The sequence below is a fragment of the Carassius auratus genome, chromosome 37 (assembly GCF_003368295.1).
Source record: "Carassius auratus strain Wakin chromosome 37, ASM336829v1, whole genome shotgun sequence".
Lineage (NCBI taxonomy): Eukaryota > Metazoa > Chordata > Actinopteri > Cypriniformes > Cyprinidae > Carassius > Carassius auratus.
In genome coordinates this window covers 5,388,876-5,407,186 of record NC_039279.1, presented here as the reverse complement: position 1 = coordinate 5,407,186, position 18,311 = coordinate 5,388,876, and the positions used below count along the sequence as shown (strand labels likewise).

Below are 18,311 nucleotides of genomic sequence, written 5' to 3'. Positions count from 1 at the left end.
GTTTTGTTTTGACTGTAAAAAATGGTGGTGTCAAGAAACTATGTAAGCCTGTGGTGAGGGGGAGCCCGACGCAGAGTTCAGGCATATTTCAATCTTCTCAGGTACACTCACTCTGGAGAGCTCGTATTGGCTTCACTAATAAGAAATATTAACTTGTTTCGGTGCTATAAAATGTTTAAAACTGAACATCCATATCAATGACATTAATTAAATTGCATGAGAGGTTTTTATGATGAGTCAAGATGTACATTTGCTGGTCTTTTGGTAAAAGCAACAAATTAACAAAAAAGGAGAAAATAATTATATGATTCAATTACAGCCTTTGAATACATGCTTTAATTGTTTGCAATATTTATCACATGCTTTTAAACCTAGGGTCGTTGTCTTTCATATTTTTTAGCTGAAAAAAAAAAAAAAGACTACTACTATATTAGCATATTCTGAATATTATATTTCCCCTAAAGCAGGACCAAACAATCATCCCATTTGTTGTGTTGCATATTATGTAGAATCTTACTTTTTATTTGCAGAAATTTGCATTTTTCATTTAAACATCCCAGGTCATTTCCCACAGTTTTTTTAGCCAAGCTATTGAAGCTTATTGCCATTATGAGATTAAAAAAAAAAAAAAAAAAAAGTAATTAGTCTTTTTATCTAACAGACTTTTTTTCTTGAAAATCTAAAATGTTAAGAACTGTGAGATGTAAACTCAGGATTTTGAGTTTATATCTAGCAAAACGGTGTTTTGTTTGTTTCTGCCACAAGATAAAAAATACAAAAAGGTAATTGACTTTTCTCTCAGAATTCAGACTTTTTCTCACAATTATGAGTTATCATTTTGTAAATCTGTATATTATATTTCTCAAAATTGCACACAGACAAGTTCCAACATGGCATGATCTCAGAAAAATAAATAACAACAAAATCAGCATTGCGCATGTGCTCTACACTAAAATAAAAAAAAAGAAATCTAACACACTGCAGTGAGACAAACACATGAAGAAGATGAAGATGAAGATGAACATACAAGGATAAATCCATGACAGAACAGACAGGAGACACCTGAACTAAAAGACACAATCAAACATGAGGGACAAATGGACCACAGAAATTACGAGTAATAAAAAAAGAATCATGGAATCATGGTTGAATATGCTGTGATGTTATGTTCGAATAGAACTATGTCTGAAGCGCCAAGAGAAACGTTCAAAATATGCAGAGCAGTGGGGCGCGAGGACTGCAATTGAGAACCGCTGCACTAGACAGTACACCCTGGACTACATTTCCCATGCTCCATTGCACCAATCACAAGATTGATTCACCTGATAAGAATCACACCATGCACCTGAGACCCATTACACACACACAGCACAATCATCAGACACGCTTTATAAGCATTGGACTTTCTCTCACACACTACCAAGTATTGTTATGTGTAAGTCACTCTTCTAGCAATACAAAAGCCTTTTCGTGTTAGTTCGCTTGGTCTTGTCTCTTTTTCTAGTTCTCATAGCCTTGTTTCAGTTTCTAGTTTTCATAGTGTAGTCTTTTTCTTGCTTTGCCCTGTTACTTGTGTTTTGACCCTTTTGCTCTGGATACTGAATTAGCCCTCTGGATATTGTTCACTCATCGAAGACTCACGCTCGCCCTAGAATTATTCTTGTGTGTTGCTCTATATACCCGTTTGCTAGTGTTTGACCCATGTCTGTTATGACCACGTCTCTGTGTAATAAAAGCTTGCATATGGATCTGCACGTCTCATCGGCTCCCACGTTACAATAAGAAATATCTGTAAAACTGTAAAAGTCAATAACATGTTGAAGAACACTCTAAGCTGACCTTGAAACGTTCCAGTTGTCTCGTATCTTGGTGTGGCAGAGCATGTTGGGCGTCCGCTGAGGAACCAGAACTTTGATCTGATCCACAGAGCTGCTAAGCTTCAGGTAACCCAGATAAAGTCCAGAGGACAGCCGATGCTGACTCCGTCTCTGATAGGCCAGAATGTCCTACAATCAAAATAAGAGAGTTTATATATATATATATATATATATATATATATATATATATAAACCTTTCTTTGAATGGTGTATTATTTAATACCACCCTACAACTTATTCCATTGCTTGTAAACACCACAATTGTAAATGCATTTTTTTGTATTTAGGTACATATACAGTATATATATACAGTATATATATATATATATATACACACACACACACACACACACACAGATGTATTTCATTCACATATATTTATTTCTTATTATTTGTTCATTGTTGTCTCTGTGTACTGGAAGCTTCTGTGACCAGAACAAATTCCTTGTATGTGCAAACATACTATACTTGAAAATAAAGCTCTTTCTGATTCTGATTATTTGAGGTATCATTAATGTCTGTAGACTAAACAGTGCAAGGGTTGACATTTGAGTCAAGACAGAGCTGTGTTTACCTGAATGGTTATGAGGAGGATGTCCAGGGCATATGGTTCCTCAGGAGTGGAAAGAGACTTCCTCTGACTCTGCAGTTTGGATACCTGCATCCACTTCCCATTGAAAAAGGAATAAAGGCTATCCATCTCCCTCACTGTCAAAAGCAGGACATTCCCATGACGGTCTTTAATAGGCTCATAATGGACTCGGCCCAAATTGTGAGTGCCCAGAAGATTCTGTTTGGAGAAAGACAGAAAGAAATAGAGAAGAATATAATGCTATGATGCTGTGCACGGTGTCCACTACAAAACAATAGTTTTTTTTGGGTTTTGACATTGACATTGAACATGGAACCGATAATAATCATACACAATATAATTAAGACTGTCCTCTTTATCAAATCATTATGCTTTTGATTTAGCACAATAGAAATACAAAATACCTGACAAAAAGGACATAGCACCAAGTATTTCTGCAATGCAGGACTGGACCAATGTGTAATTCTCTCAATTTTGAAAAATGTACTCTTTAATAATAAAAATATATAAATTCATTAAATAATGGTTATAATGTAAATGAATTGCATTGAAAAAGAAATATTGAAAATATTTTAGTTTAACTAAAAAATGTACACATTATTGTACTAAAAAAACTGTTACTGTATTTTTCGGACTATAAGTCGCATCAGTCCAAAAATACGTCAAGATGAGGAAAAAAACATATATGAGTCGCACTGGACTATAAGTCGCATTTATTTAGAACCAAGAGAAAACATTACCGTCTCCAGCCCTCTCGCAGCTGTAGAAGATAATGTTTTAACTTAGTTAATTTTTCTTGGTTCATGTCAAATTAATTTTGATAAATAAGTCGCACCTGACTATAAGTCGCAGGACCAGCCAAACTATGAAAAAAAGTGTGACTTATAGTCCGGAAAATACGGTAAGTAGAACATGTAGGCCAAAATAATTGTTATGCAATTTAAAATATGCTCAAACACAGACGCACACTCTGCTAAGAGTCCCACATAAGAGATTATCCAACCCAATTTCAATTTGTACTGAGATCAAATCCCATTATAGTGATAAATTGTTAGCAAGGCTCATCACGGGCTGGCAAACCTGCAGTTGGCCCGCGGCCGCCAGCATCTTCTGTCTGGACTGCAGAGTGGAAGAGGAAGAGGTGGAGACTGCCAGGCTCTGTCTCAGCCACCGGACGTCTTCCCACATACAGGACAGCTGCAAAATAAACACACACGTACACTTTTAAAGTTAGAGGAAGCTATTTACCTAATTCCTCGACATCATTCAAAGTCATGAATGCCAGAGTGCTTTATCTTCAGTGAGGCGATATCTCTGCTATAAAGTGCTTTAGACGGAAAAGTCCATCATTCTTAAAGAAGAAACCATCTGTGTGCCTGCCCGTTTAACCTTCAAACTATTTTAAACTGGGAGACAAGGTTTATCAAGCCAACATCAAAATTTGCCTTGACGAACTTTCATTTTTAATTGCATATTAGGAGACAAGTTGTAAAATAAACATTTGGATGTGGACTTGAGCGATTGAAATGCTGCAAGGTTCGTTCCATGAGTATAACATTACCTCCAATCTCACCATAAAATCTAGAAGTATTTGGCCATCAAACAAAGAGCTATATTCTGCTAAGACTCTCTCTGCTTTTTGCATCACACCACTTTAGCCTTGTAATGATGGGCTAATTACAAATGCGCGGCCTAACGTCAAAAGTGTGGTGACTGTTCACTTTGACAGAATATATTTAGGACGCTAAGCTGACCACGGGCTGCATTTGGAAGAAACCAACAAAAATATTGATACTTGTCAAAGAGATGTGTAATGAAAACACCGAAAATGTATGTTTCAGTTCAGTGTTAACAAAACGCACGTTACTTTAGCACCGTTTCTCTCCTGACCTCTCCGCTGCTTAATGTCGCGGTTGACTGTATGTTTTTACATACCTTGGTAAACCACAGAAAGTCCTGCATGAGGGAGCTGCTGTATGAGTCTTCCACCTCCACAATGGGGATCTGATCCTCATTAGTCACTAGCAGACTGTCTTTATGGTAAAATACTGATGCTATATAAACTCCCCTGAAAGAAAAAAAAACAGCCAAGAGAACATATTCAGAACAAGACGAATTCAGCATATTCAGCTAGAATGGTAATACTATAATACTTGGCACTTTCCAAGAATAGAATACAATATAGGGCCTGGAACTCGTAAAGAGGGGGGCTTTTATTTCAGCAAATATTTAGTGATATGAATTTCTTAAAGTTAAGATAATGTTGATTGTTAACCTTACAGGAAGCAAATAAAATATTACATTTATATTTTAAATATATTCATTAGCAGAAACACCAAAACACCTAATAGAATTATAAGTTTTATTTTCTATTCACTGTAGAAACAATTGATGTTTTTGCATGTATAAATGTTGTTAAATCCCTTAAAAACCCTAGACAGCAATAAATGTTGCATAAACATTCAAATTAAATTGGCAAAATATATTTTGCCATTAAAATGTGAAAAAAAAATATTTTTTAATTTTAATATCACAATAAATTATAAATTATAATTATAATAAATATATGCATAATAAATATAGTTAATCAATTTTTCAAAATATTCTTTAAAAATTATGACGTTTGATTTTGATTGCTGGATTCAGCGGAAAAGGTCAAGACCACCAGAGGTGGAAAAGGCTGCAAATAAAGAAGTGCTTAAATGTACTTTAATGAACATATCTAATAGCACAACAATCTAGCAATAACTATTTTTGCCTTTAATTCTGAAATAAAACTAATTTGACAAAAATATGTAAACTTTTCGTGGCAAAGTGCCACCTATTTTCTATCATATGCTCATACCACCTTTTGAGAGTCTTGACAAATTTAGTAGAGGAGTGAAAAAGGTGTTTCAGGCTCCGGGACACTGACTGTTTACGACTTGGATTCGGCAACTTTGATGTGTCTAGGGGAAAAGACGAGGCAAGATGAACAAACAGGTAAAAACAACAAAATATATAGACTTGGTAGATTCCTATGGGAGACTGAAAATAGTGTGAGAGACCCACAATGGAAAAACTGTGTGGAAAATCATCTTAGTTATCTGCAAGTTACTCTACTGAAACACTGATTCATTCTGACTTCCTTAAGATTGACTAGTTGTTAAGAAAACCCAGTGATTTATTGAGTATAAGCCATGTAGTTTTGGTCATCCTCTGGAGATGAACATTTCCAAGTCACTTGAAAACCCTGTTATCATCAAGACAAAAAAATCATTGTAAAGAGCAAAACAACATGCTGAATGAAGGAATAAACATAGAGCACTTTGAAGACAGACAGGGTGAAAGAGTCTCAGTGCGTAAGTGTAAGTGAGGGTCCGGGGGAGTAACCCAGGCCACCGACAAACTGGTTATCTGGAACATTTCAGCTGCGTATCTCCAGCTTCAAGTGCAGCCATATCAGCCCACATTTCAGCGATGCCAATCTTCAGACGTCCCTGTTTTCGTGAAATTAAGCATCACGTAATTGCCCCCCGTGTAAACAGCAGGGCAGACGGAACAATCCATTTGGCTGAGAAGCTGTTTACAACGTAAAAGTGGCCATCAGAGCGAGTGAGTGAGTCACTGTGAGAGCAATCACGCTAACTCTAGTCTCAATGTCTCCACCGGAGGGGCTAAAGAAGGGAGGTAGGAAGGCAGATTTTCCGTTTGAAAATCACTATCAAAATCCTGAAGGAATAATGTGTCTTAAAAGTCCCTTAAGAAGATTAACCCTTGGCCCCTTTGACCCTACCGTGGCGACTGTTAACAGTACGTGATTAAATGCGCACACAAATTGTTTCCTGCTTGGTGAGATATTGACATAATGTAACCTCATAACTGCAACACGTAATCTTACTGGAATCTCATGACAATTACGTCCCTATTGGAAAAAAGTCAACTTTGATTGCATATGCTGGAATATCACAACCAGTCTTTAAGGTTTGGATGCAATTCGCAATTTTTGCATCACAACAAGTAGGAGTAAGAACATAATTATCCACTTTGGGAACACATTAAATCCGTTTTAACATTTTGTTTTAAATGTTAAGATTAGTGGTAGTTTCCAGTCTCTGCAAACAGAGCCACTGCACGTGTTGATAAGTTGAGAGCAGAATTTGTATTTATTTCTCCCTCAAAAGGTTAACTGGCTTTGACAAGCAGATTATAAGACATGAGTGCATTGGCCTCCTGTGCCGCCAAACTGTCACAATAAATAAATAAAGAAATGCATTTTCATTTATGAAAGCAAAAAGAAAAAAAATGGATCGCCTTTGATTAATGACTTGGCAATCCATCTGTCTACCGCACAGTGAGTGCAACCATGAAATGAGGTTAGTGAGAGCCGGAGAGACGGCGAGCGCGGGTAGCATTCTTCATTTTCTAACTAATTTAGCGGGGGTCAACGGACCCTTTTCAACATACGAGAGCGAGCGAGATCATCCATAACGATCGTGGCCAGACTTTCCAGGCCCTCGTTGACAGAAAGCGCTTACATAGCAGTGGCGGAGCGCGGAGGTGTGCGTGTGAGCGATTGCGCCGTGCGTGTGGGTGTTGCTGTGTCTCATGCAGGAACACTGGGAGCTGTGTGCATGACACACACACACACACACACACACCTTGGCTTGAGAGCAACCTCTCAGCTCCACATATACACATCATAAATTAAGATAACCTCTGCTTAAACAAGCTGCATTTTTTTCAGAGTGGTTTTTATAGTGGTGTCATTGTACTGATGCTGATTAATTTTGCAGATTAATTTTCGAACACCATTGCTCCAAAAATAACTATGGGGACACATAATGCACACATAAATGCACACATAATGCACACAAAAGGTTTTCACCATCCTGAATATATTACATCATCAAATATTTAAAATAAATTCATGTGGATATTTTGTTCTAAAGGATATTTATGTTCTTATAATCAAACTATTACATTTTTTTAGTTTTTAATTTATGTGGTTTTTAAAGATATTTCAACATTTTTACTTAAAAACAAGACAGACTGATGAAGAAAATGCTTTTTGCAATGTACATACCCACATTCTCTCTAAATTAAAATAGACAAAGACAGATGTGTTATTTTTGCATAGTTTCTACTGCTTTTCTGCTTTCCACATCATTCAGTGTTTTTCTTGTAGAATCAATTAAATAAATTCATTTGCGACGCTGGCAGCCATCTCTCTGACATCATTAGTGTTGACTTCTAAACAGATGAGTGATGCCGTTTTTTTTGCTCACCCCCCTCCTGCTTGTGGCCGGCTGCATAGCTGCCTAATGAAGTTACTGTTTGTGAGCAGTGCAGCACTGTCAGCACCAGGAACAGCGTTCGTCTATACCCTGACGGCCGGCCTCTGGGTTAGAGGGTGGGCCTGAGGCCAAAGCAGACTGTCTACGCTTCACGATACGTCCAGCAAGCCTCGTTTTAAAGGTGTTTGTGCTCGAGTCCTATGATTTACAGTGCTGCACTATACGGATGACATGTTTGACACATAGATGTTAAAATCTAAAATGGATAAATGTATTAAAACATTATTTATTTACATGTCCTCCTCCCCGGCCTCGCCTCTTGCGTGCAGAGTGTAGGAGGGCAGGCAGCAGGAATGCTGAGAGAGCGTATTCATGCTGCTCTGGATGGCCATACTTGAGTCAAAACACTTTGACCATGCTTCATTTAGTCACTTTAATACGGAGTTAATCTACTGGAAGAAGTGTGGACTTAGAAGACGAAAGGATGATGGTAGTGAGAGATTTCTGGTGAGTGGGCCGATGGGTGGATGTTAGGGAGAAATAGGCAGAGAGAGAGACGATGAGAAAGAGTGAGAGCATTATGAGAGACAGACAAGGCAAAGGCCGAACACAATAAAGAAAGCAAATAAAAGAGCACCAGCTGAGCAAAAAACTGAGATTATGAGGATGATGTCATCTGGTGAGTTTTACAAAGCAGTCTAAAATCACGATAATGAAAGCATTGCTCTTATATAATTTTTATTTTTTTTATGGAATATTTTAACTGGAATAAAACCATGTATCAAACTGTCTAAATTGAAATGAGAATGAATGCAGCAACAAATTAAAATAAATTAAAAAAATCTAACAAAATATTAGAATTTATTAGAAAATTATAAAGAATTTATACACGTATAGAAAAAAAATGAATATAAAATATTCATTCCATTGTGAAATTCTCTAGATATATATAATAGATTTAAATATATAAGTATAAATGAAAAAATGAAGAAGAAAAAAACAAGCAATAAGACCAAACAAGAAACATCACACAACTCTTCAAAAAAGAAGCATCACAGAACTCTAATCAACATTTGAATTTTGACATTTTGGAGATGAAGTCTACTACAGACTTGACCTCTGTGTTAACTATTAATGAATATTGGTTCGTGACTGGACTGTATAGAATCACTGGTTTAAAATATTTCCCCGCACCACTGATCACAATGCAGCAGGTATGAGATTCCCAATGTTTTGAACCATTAACAGTGTAATAGGTTTTCAAGCTCACATGGGAGCGCAGAGATATTACAAAAACTTTCAAACCTAATTGAATACACCTACGCTACTGTGCCGATTTATGATGCTCTGAAGGCAGGACCAGTTTGATATCAGGGACCATAAATATGTTGCTCTAAGACAAATGGGGATGTTGACCATTGGGAGTATAATTGTTTAATCAACCCAAGCTCATAAACCTGAAATGTTTAAAACACACTAATGCTCAAAAGTATGTACAGTTTTCTTATTCTCACAAAAATAGTCATTTTGTGAAATATTATTACAATTTAAATAACTGTTTTAATATATTTAAATTTTTAATTCATCCCTGTCATGCCAAAGCTGAATTTTCAGTAGTCATTACTCCAGTCTTCAATGTCACATGATCCTTCAGAAATCATTCTGATATGCTGAACAGGTACTAGGTACTAAAGAAACTTTTGTGTGTGCATGTGTGTGTGTGTGTTGCTACGTCACATAACTGCTCATTTCTCAATCTCCTTTTTCTAAAAAATTATATAAATGAAATTCCCAGGAAGCTAAAAAAGGAGCATTTGTGAATATTTGTGTGAATGAGAGATAGTCTTCTTACACTTTGTGTATCTATGTGAATCAATACGAGTGATCTGTGTGTGTGTGTGTTTGTGTGTGTGTGTGTGTACCTCCACAGCAGTAGTGCTGGTGTGTGGCTCGAACCTGCTGTAACAGCCTCTCCATAGCCTCAATGTGTCCTCTCCTCTTGCTTTCTCTCCCATCGCAGTCCTTCCAGTCTAACAGAGAGCAATATCACACAAGACTCAGCTTTAGATTTGTGACACGTTCTAGATGTCAAAAAAAAAAAAAAAATTAATTTGATTTGATTCAGTCAGATGGTCCTGCAAACGCTTAAAAGTCTTAAGGCCCGTTCACCCCAAGCACGATAACTATAAAGATAAAGATATAGTTCTAAATATCGTTCTCATTATTAAAGAATAGCAGAGTCCACACTACAACTATAACGATAAAGGCATAGAGAAACGGTATCGTCGGAATCATTTTCAGAACGATTTTTTTCCAGCTGATGAACGATACAAACATTGACATCCAATCAGAATCCACCCTGCTATTGCTATAACGAGCTTGAGGATTTAAAGCGGCAGATACACGTGCGCTCAGTATAAACAGACGATATCGTTCGCTGGTGTGGATGCTAATATCGTTATCTTTATAGTTATCTTTAGTTATCGTTCTTGGTGTTAACGAGGCTTAAAATACCCCAAAACAATCCAAAAGTATGGTGAAACAGTGTTGGGGGACTTACTGAACAGCAACACGTTATCAAGAGAGGGTCAATTGAATGCAATGTATTATAATGAGTATAAAAAAACTGTAGCTGTCTCTGTGTCTGTATTGCGTCATGCAGTTTATAATGCTGGATTTGTTACTGACGCAACACTTGTCAGTTTGTTTTTCTTTGCAGTGCTTATTTGAAAGCTTAAACTCAAGGCCAGATTGTTAAATAATAGCGCAGTCCTATATCCAAGGATGTTGGCTAAAATCAATAAAATTTTCTTTCCTTTTATCTGACATAATAGTTGAATTAGAAGCACAAAACTATGCTGACGCAAAGCTCAAAGGTTTGAGAACTTTCCAGTCAGTGGTGTTTGAAGCTGTAGTATGCTTTTTTATAAATTATCCTTTATTGTGGGACTTAACAACTGTGGCTGCTCTTCAGAACTTACTGGAGGGAACAGCAGAGGGAGGTTGAGAGAGTTGTGCCGGACCCCAGCCTTTCATATTGTAGGCAGACACTTGAACGTAGTATTGTCTACCCTGTAACAATCACGAAAAAAATATCTAAGACATAATTTACTTATAACAAGCTGCACCACCAGTGGAGTTCTGTGGACATAAAATAACACATAACACATAATGGCAACACAGACGATGATGTGTTATTCTGAGAAAACACAGTGACTCGAAGCATCTATCTCTGGATAACAGTAAAGTCTACAAAGTAATTTGAGCTCACCGTGGTAAGACCTGTTATTGTGTGTTTCAGGGACTGCAGATTTTCGAGGATCAGCTCTCCGGCTAATAAAGAGAAGTCCTTCAGACAGCTCCATTCCACTGCAATAAACGCCATCATACATTATACCGAGTTAAAAGCTGAGAACATCAATAAATGAGTGAATCTGAAGAAACCAAATAGGACAGAATGATACAGGACCACGATATCTTAAACTACAGAAATTCCAGCTAAAACAACATCATAGTTTGAATAACTAGATATTTATATTAGAAAATGTGAGTGGTTTTCGTCCATGCAGAAATCTGCACCATATTGCTAGGCTGCTGTGGGTCATTGCTAAGATGCTCTAGATGGTTCCTAAGGGGGATTTACAGTGGCTGTTCACTGATACATATCTCCAACTCTCTAAATAATATTCAGATGCCTAGATATGACTTGTGATCTTCCTTTAATTTAAATCCATGGGTTTGTTCACCTGTTAATCATCTTTTGAAAATAAAAGAAACTGTAACTCTAAACTGCCAATAAAAGTAATAAAACACCTCTTCTCCACCCCTTTCGTACATTTGTTATACCCACTGTAATAACAGTTTAATAAAAAAAAACACCCTTTCTCAATGCAATCAGGTATATGTGTGTGTAATACAGACAAATGGTTGCACTGACCTTTGTATTTGGTCACTACGGCCGAGTTCATGCTGGCAGGTTCCTGAAAGCTAACAGTGAGAGATGTGCTGCCGGTCACACTCAGACGCACCATTAATGGAGCCTCCGGTGGTCCTGAAAGAGCCAGTTCAAAGGTCACATAGCAGAACTTGCACATAGCTTGCATTGTGCTTTTAGGTTGGGGAGAACAATTACTGTTGGTAATTAAATGACCATAAATACAGGTGATGTTTAATTATTATGATGTGTGACTTATTATGCAAAGTAATCCATTGTCAGGTTGATTCCCCGCAAGTATAAACATTATTCCGACATCAAAACATGTTCTGCTCTGTTTAAGCATCTCAGCCAGCCCAGCTCAGCAACAATAGCTATGTTTTTGGGGCGATTTCCGTTAGAAAGATCAATTGAAGTGTTTGAGTGTCTGCACAAAAAAGTGGCTCGACTAACAATTTATTTTCACAATTAATTAAAATAAAGTTTGAAATTGCTTAAACCTTTAAATAGACATCTTATTGTCCTTCAGAGGTGGAATGTAATATCGGTTTATTGCTTTTCTGTTGACCTGCTGTCAGTGTAAATGGAGCCACTGTCTGCCCAAAGGGAATCCAACAGCAGTGGAAAACTGCAAAAAGGGGTGAAATCCACTCATTTCAACAGGAATCCATTATGCCTGAGGGTAGACAATATTTCAACGCAGATATCATGTTGAATTCAAGTTGCTCATGCGAATTCTTTCTCTTTTTTTTTAAAGTAAAGGGGGATGATTCTTTTCTATACCCACTTTATTTGTACATGCACGCTGTATGTGGCTCCATCTTCTTGTTAGCAGCTTCATATTGTACAGCTAATGGTGCTCTTGTGTTACCTAAAATCCTTTTCAGAGATACCGCTGAGTATTTCTTGGCAATCCGAGAGTGTCTGTGACAAAGCGATGCTGATTTATCGCGGCTGCTTTCACTTGAGGTTGTTTACAAAGAGAAGCCAACGAAACTCACCTGATTTAACAAGTAATCAATATGACAGGAGGGTGAGAGGAACTATCTTGTGTGTTCCCAGCTCAAGAGTCATTTCAGGCCAATCAACCTGATATTAATATCAGTGGGCCACATGATCATAGTGGCTTGTTTGAAGAGTATTCACATTCTAATAAAGTTAACAGGTTGGGCTGAAATGGGAATAGATGACCTTTCAGCAGATAGTGATAGATTAGACAGGACTGATATTAAAAAAGGCTAGTTTTCTGTGTAATTGTATTGTATCTTAACATATGAATGACCTTTCTTCTCCCTGAAAGGTTAGACAACAGCAGCAGACTCAGGTTTAACTTACGTGCATGCTCGAATCCCGTGCGCATGCGCTTGTAGAGTTTGCATCTCCACTCCCAAGCTTTGAGCTGTTTTTCCTTGTCAGATGTTTCCAGGCTGAGACTTTCTCTCATAACCTGGGTGGACAGGTCGCTGGCTCTCCTTTGGGCTTCCTGCACCAGTGCTGAGAGATGGGCATCTCTGCTCTCCAAACTGACAACTGAAACACAACACAGAGGTCTGGTAATGATACTTTTGTATGATTACAAAATGTATGATTTTTTTCTTTTTTAGCTTCTGGGCAACCTTGTATCTCAGTTTAAAAGTGAGGTGTAAAGTCAAAATGTGTTACTTCAAACCTGTATAGTGTAAAAAATACAGGTTCTCTGCTATGAAATGAAAATTAATTACACATTCAAGCTCTTGTACAATAGAGCACAACTGGTCACCCATTTTTTCAGTGGCCTATGTACTAGAATTTCCTCTGTGGGCAGTAAAAAGGTTTTTCCATCAAATAGTTTTTTAAGCCTTGAACCAAACCAACCAGCTCTGAGTTGAACACAACATTACAATTTGACTGGAAGCTAAATTACCTGAACACAGGCACTAGACTGCATACTTAAAATAATTTATAAGGAAATGAAGCTATCATTCCATGACACATTAAGATTGCCGAAATACAAAAACTATAGTACAATATATAATGACTTTATAGTTTTAGTTGTAAAAACAATATATTTTGAGTTTATTGCAAAATATATATGCATTTTGAGAGTGTAGGGAGTAGAAATTTGTATCCACAGTGACAGTGGTTTCTGTTTGTTCTTTCTCTCTTGAGGATTATGAGTAGTGTAGGTTTTTGAGCTATAATAATAAAATAAAAAAATATAAAATGAATCAAAAATCAAACAAAGCAGAACCAAATAAACAGAGCATGGTTTACACAGAAAATTAACTCATCAAAACTCAGCAAGAAGGCCAACAAGAACATATCAAACATTCAATAATGAACAACTACATAACCAGACCAAACACATAACCGCATAAACCAGTAAGCAAAACCAACACATGACAAATCAATAAACCATAAGAAATACAACCAGAATAACAAAACAGAAACAAAGATACAAAAAAGCTAGATAAACTTCAAAATAAGAGACAGATACAATTATTATGAGTAGTGAGTTTCTGAAATAATATTTAATTCACACTTGTGGCTTCTACAGAAGAATGAATCATAATTTAACAGCCTCGTGGTAGCTCTATCTCGAAGGGTTTATGCGTTACTGCCGAAAATCAATTTCTCTATGGAGACAATGACTAGGACATTTACTTTCTGGAAACCTAATGAAGCATTACTCTCCATATCCAAAAAACAAAACAAAACAAAAAAAGTATTAAAAAACAAGTAAAATTGTTTTGTCACAAAAAAAAAAAAAAAAAAAAAATCAGTTTAGGCAGGGCATAAAAGTTTTCACATGCAAATTCGTCAACTTGTTTATAATCAAAACTGTAATGTGAAAATGACATGTATCTCCAACTTACATGAACCAAAAATAAAAGTCCTGATTGAAATGACAGGAAGCCCATTACACTACCATTAATTCTCCCAGCTCACACTCCATGTGTCAGCATAGCAGTGTGGATGTATGTACTCTACGGTCGTCTGGAACACACAGGACTGTGTTTGGCCATATAGATTTGTCATGGTAAAATGAATACTGCCTGACCAGACCTCCTCATAGGCTGTGAATACTACTGCATTTTCTTTCAGAGTCTTAGTCATAGACCATGACAGCAAAATAAACAAATAAATACATGGCTGAAGAAACCCTCTTTCACTGGCCCAGCCCGAACCCCTGGAGACGGGAGCTCTCCGGGGGAGATGATAAAGTGTGTGTTGTCAACTCAAAAAAAAGAGGGTCTAACCTAGCCGGTCTTACACGGGGGTCCAGGGCACAGTGGAAAAGGTTGATATTAGCTGCCTTGAGGTGCAATTTCCTGTGCTCTGAAGATTGACATCTGGCTACTACATGCGGTTAATTGAACAAACTATAAATTAATGGGCAAGTCGGCAGACATTGCACTGTCACACACAGTTGGCATTGTCGGGACTTTGGGACAGCCCTAAATATAGGCATTATGGGCCCCAGTCCTGTCCATAAACATGCTTTAACATAAGTCTTCGGTCAGCCCCCTAAACTGTCAGGCGTCTGGCTGATTGATTTACTTGACACTTCTGGCTTGACATAAATATAAATCCCAAAGCCCAGGAGGGGAAAATACGGCAATGTTTGTTTTCTGTTTGTTTACAAGGATTGGATTGTGCCACGATGAACTGTTTTGAAATTTAACTGTAGCCCAGGTACAATAAATCACTTTGTATAATTGCCCCCTGTTACATGCATAATTGGAAAAGTTAAACCATTAAACGACAAACCTTGTTAAGATTTTGGTGAGGGATGCCGTGTGCTGTCTACCCCACCCCGGCCTTGCTCATACTGCAGTACAGTACTCCCTGTTAGGTCGCAGACAACATTCGGCTTTTTCATGATTGCACATAGCGCTGTGGACTGGAGGACTTTTTTTCCATGTCTTTCAAGGTAAGAAACACCTGTTCTACTGTTGCAATAGACTTATGGACTGAATATGCTGTTGATTATTCCAAGGGCAATGGGCGCAGATATTTTTAACAGATCTGTTCTTGATGCATTAAAACCTGATATCCGCACCAAGGTTGTCACAACAATTTTTATATGCATGTTAAAAAATATGCATGAATGACAACAATGATTGTTTTATTATAAGGGTACAGTATGTGACACTGTACAATGTTATTACCAAAATATTACATAATTACATAATTCATTAACTCATTAGGGGTCACGACAGATGTCAGTAGATGTTTAAAGTAAAATTATGAGTGCTTATGGCAGCTTTCATGGAAAAGTTTATTCTAGTATTCCTACTTGGAGGCGATTATTACACGAGGCCCTAAAGCAAAGTGCCAAACACTCACTTCGGCTCAGTCTGTTTATCGTCAGCTTCATTCTAAACAGCTTGTCCAATTACAGAGCATCTGCTTTTGGTCACCCAAGCCAAACAGGAGCGTGTGACACAAGAAAAAACCTTTTGATGGTGAAGAAACTGCATAGAATGCACTTCTGTTCCTTAGGGATGAAAATGTGAAGATAAGCAAAACATACAAAAATAACCTAAGATAATAAGTAATAAAATCAAAGTAATACAAATTTAAATGTTAATAGTAAATAAAATGCCTAATTTAATTTAATTCAGCCAAAAACACAGAATTACTGCTTCTGTAAAATAGATTTTATTGTATTACTGTGATATTAACTGTAAAACTGAAACATTTTATCAAATGTGACTAAGTTTTATTAAATTGAACTGTATATATATATATATATATATATATATATATATATATATATGTATAGAGACAGAGAGAGAGAGACTATTTAGAACTACAACTGTTTAATATTAAATTAATAAATGTAGATATTTTATTGCTAAACTGACTTTTTAAACCACTTAAACAATTTAATTTTATACAATTTAAATATTTAAATCACACAGTGTGTTTAAGTGTTAATAAAATGAATACTACATACTATTTTTGTGTGCATGTGTGTGTATATGTGTGTGTGTGCGCCTATATATGTATGTAGAACTAGTATTCTAGTATAGTATACAGTACTGTATTCATTTGGAATATATATTTTATATATCAATATGCAACAGCTGACATTTAATGAGGGGACACAAGACTTAATACATTAAATCAAATACAATCTATCTATATATATATATATAAATTACTAAGAAAATGCTAGTATTTCAAAATGTTTTGTTTTAGACACAGGACTTAAAAAGAAAGACAAACGAGATGAGAATGAAAACACAGCTGAACGTAATGAAGAAATCAAATCGGTAAACATGATGACAGACAGGCAAACAGAGAACAACGTCCAAACAAGGTGATATTGTGACACCACCGTGACAAATGTTCATAAAGGACTAGATTAATTAATTGATTCACTCCAGTCAAATTACATTGTAAACCTCAAGAATGGCTCTTTAATAATGAAACACATTAGACACACTGAAGGACTTGACTGTTTGAAGCTCATCGCTGTTAAATATGCATACTCACAGTGAGGGCTCTCCTTCCCTCCAGCTTTGAGTAGCAGTTTGGCTATGGGGACGTTGTTGGTCATGATGGAGATGTCCAGAGGTGTCAGACCTTCACTGTTTGGAGTGTTGAGGTCCAGTTCATCAGCTGTGTACTGAAACAGCAGGATCTGTACAGCATCCAGGTCCTGCTGTTCAACAGCCTCAAACAGAGCCTCACTGCTCTGAAAGTTCTGTGAGGAGAAAAAACGGTTTGAAGGTAAGCAGCGGCACTCATGATACTCTAAGTAGTCATTCAGCAGAACTTTTTATACACTGTAATTTGCAAAAAAATTGTTACACGAACAGTCCCCTTGTTGCACCTTTGCACCTCACTCAGACAACATGAAAAAAAGAGCACAGATTGCCAATAGATGATTTCTCATGGGTTTGACCTACAAACTTACAATTAGTAGCACCGATCTTTAACCAGGCGTGCACCAGAAACTACTAGTACCCCAATCAATTAATGCAATAATAAATGAATAATTCAAATGTGAATTCATAGTATCTGAGTTTCTTAGCAGTTGAGTTTCTGCTCTTCAATTGTGAGTTAAATCCATGTATGAAAACATATGCAGGCAGCGAGGATGAAAGATGTATTTGGGCACTTGAGTCAACAAGAGGATTGCTAGACCTAGTCGTATATAATCAGTGACATTTGTGTAAGCTCTGAGAGCATGGCACAGCGCTGAGAGTCTCATGGGCATCCGAAATGTCACTCCAGTTTTAAGCATGTCATGTGTAAGGTCAAGTGAATGTTAATATCAATTGATTATACAGTTTATTAATGTTAATGTTAGCTAATGACAGATTTTTACTGTAAGAAAAATGGTGAATTATTGATGAATTAAAAAAAAAAACATTAAGATACTCACAGATACTTTACGGATCCGATCAGATCGACCAAAAAAGTAGACATCCTCAAAGGAGGAGTGGCTTCCCTTGAGCTTCTCTGAGAGGTTTCGGTAGAGGCGCTTGGCAGCACTGGGGGAGGCGGGACCTGCCCCCTTCTTAGTCTGCGTCAGCTGCAGGTTCTGCATCTGTTGGGTCATACTAATGGAGAAGTTCCTGTGGAGTTGAGAAGGGAAAGAGAACAGACAAAACACATTTAGGTGTGATGACTGTTAC

General features: G+C 37.0%; 1 protein-coding gene across 1 annotated transcript in view; it reads right to left on the bottom strand.

Moving 5' to 3' along the window:
* LOC113056479 (ankyrin repeat and fibronectin type-III domain-containing protein 1-like) overlaps positions 1–18,311 on the bottom strand; it is a 63,851-nt gene that overhangs the window by 9,219 nt on the left and 36,321 nt on the right. The window contains exons 9-20 of the mRNA XM_026223277.1: positions 18,059–18,251; positions 17,164–17,374; positions 13,015–13,209; positions 11,683–11,796; positions 11,017–11,114; positions 10,727–10,817; positions 9,668–9,775; positions 5,318–5,417; positions 4,405–4,537; positions 3,550–3,666; positions 2,452–2,667; positions 1,840–2,006 (exon numbers count right to left, since the gene is read on the bottom strand). Coding sequence (XP_026079062.1) covers positions 1,840–2,006; positions 2,452–2,667; positions 3,550–3,666; positions 4,405–4,537; positions 5,318–5,417; positions 9,668–9,775; positions 10,727–10,817; positions 11,017–11,114; positions 11,683–11,796; positions 13,015–13,209; positions 17,164–17,374; positions 18,059–18,251 — 1,743 coding nt within the window. The remainder of the gene's footprint in view (positions 1–1,839; positions 2,007–2,451; positions 2,668–3,549; positions 3,667–4,404; positions 4,538–5,317; positions 5,418–9,667; positions 9,776–10,726; positions 10,818–11,016; positions 11,115–11,682; positions 11,797–13,014; positions 13,210–17,163; positions 17,375–18,058; positions 18,252–18,311) is intronic.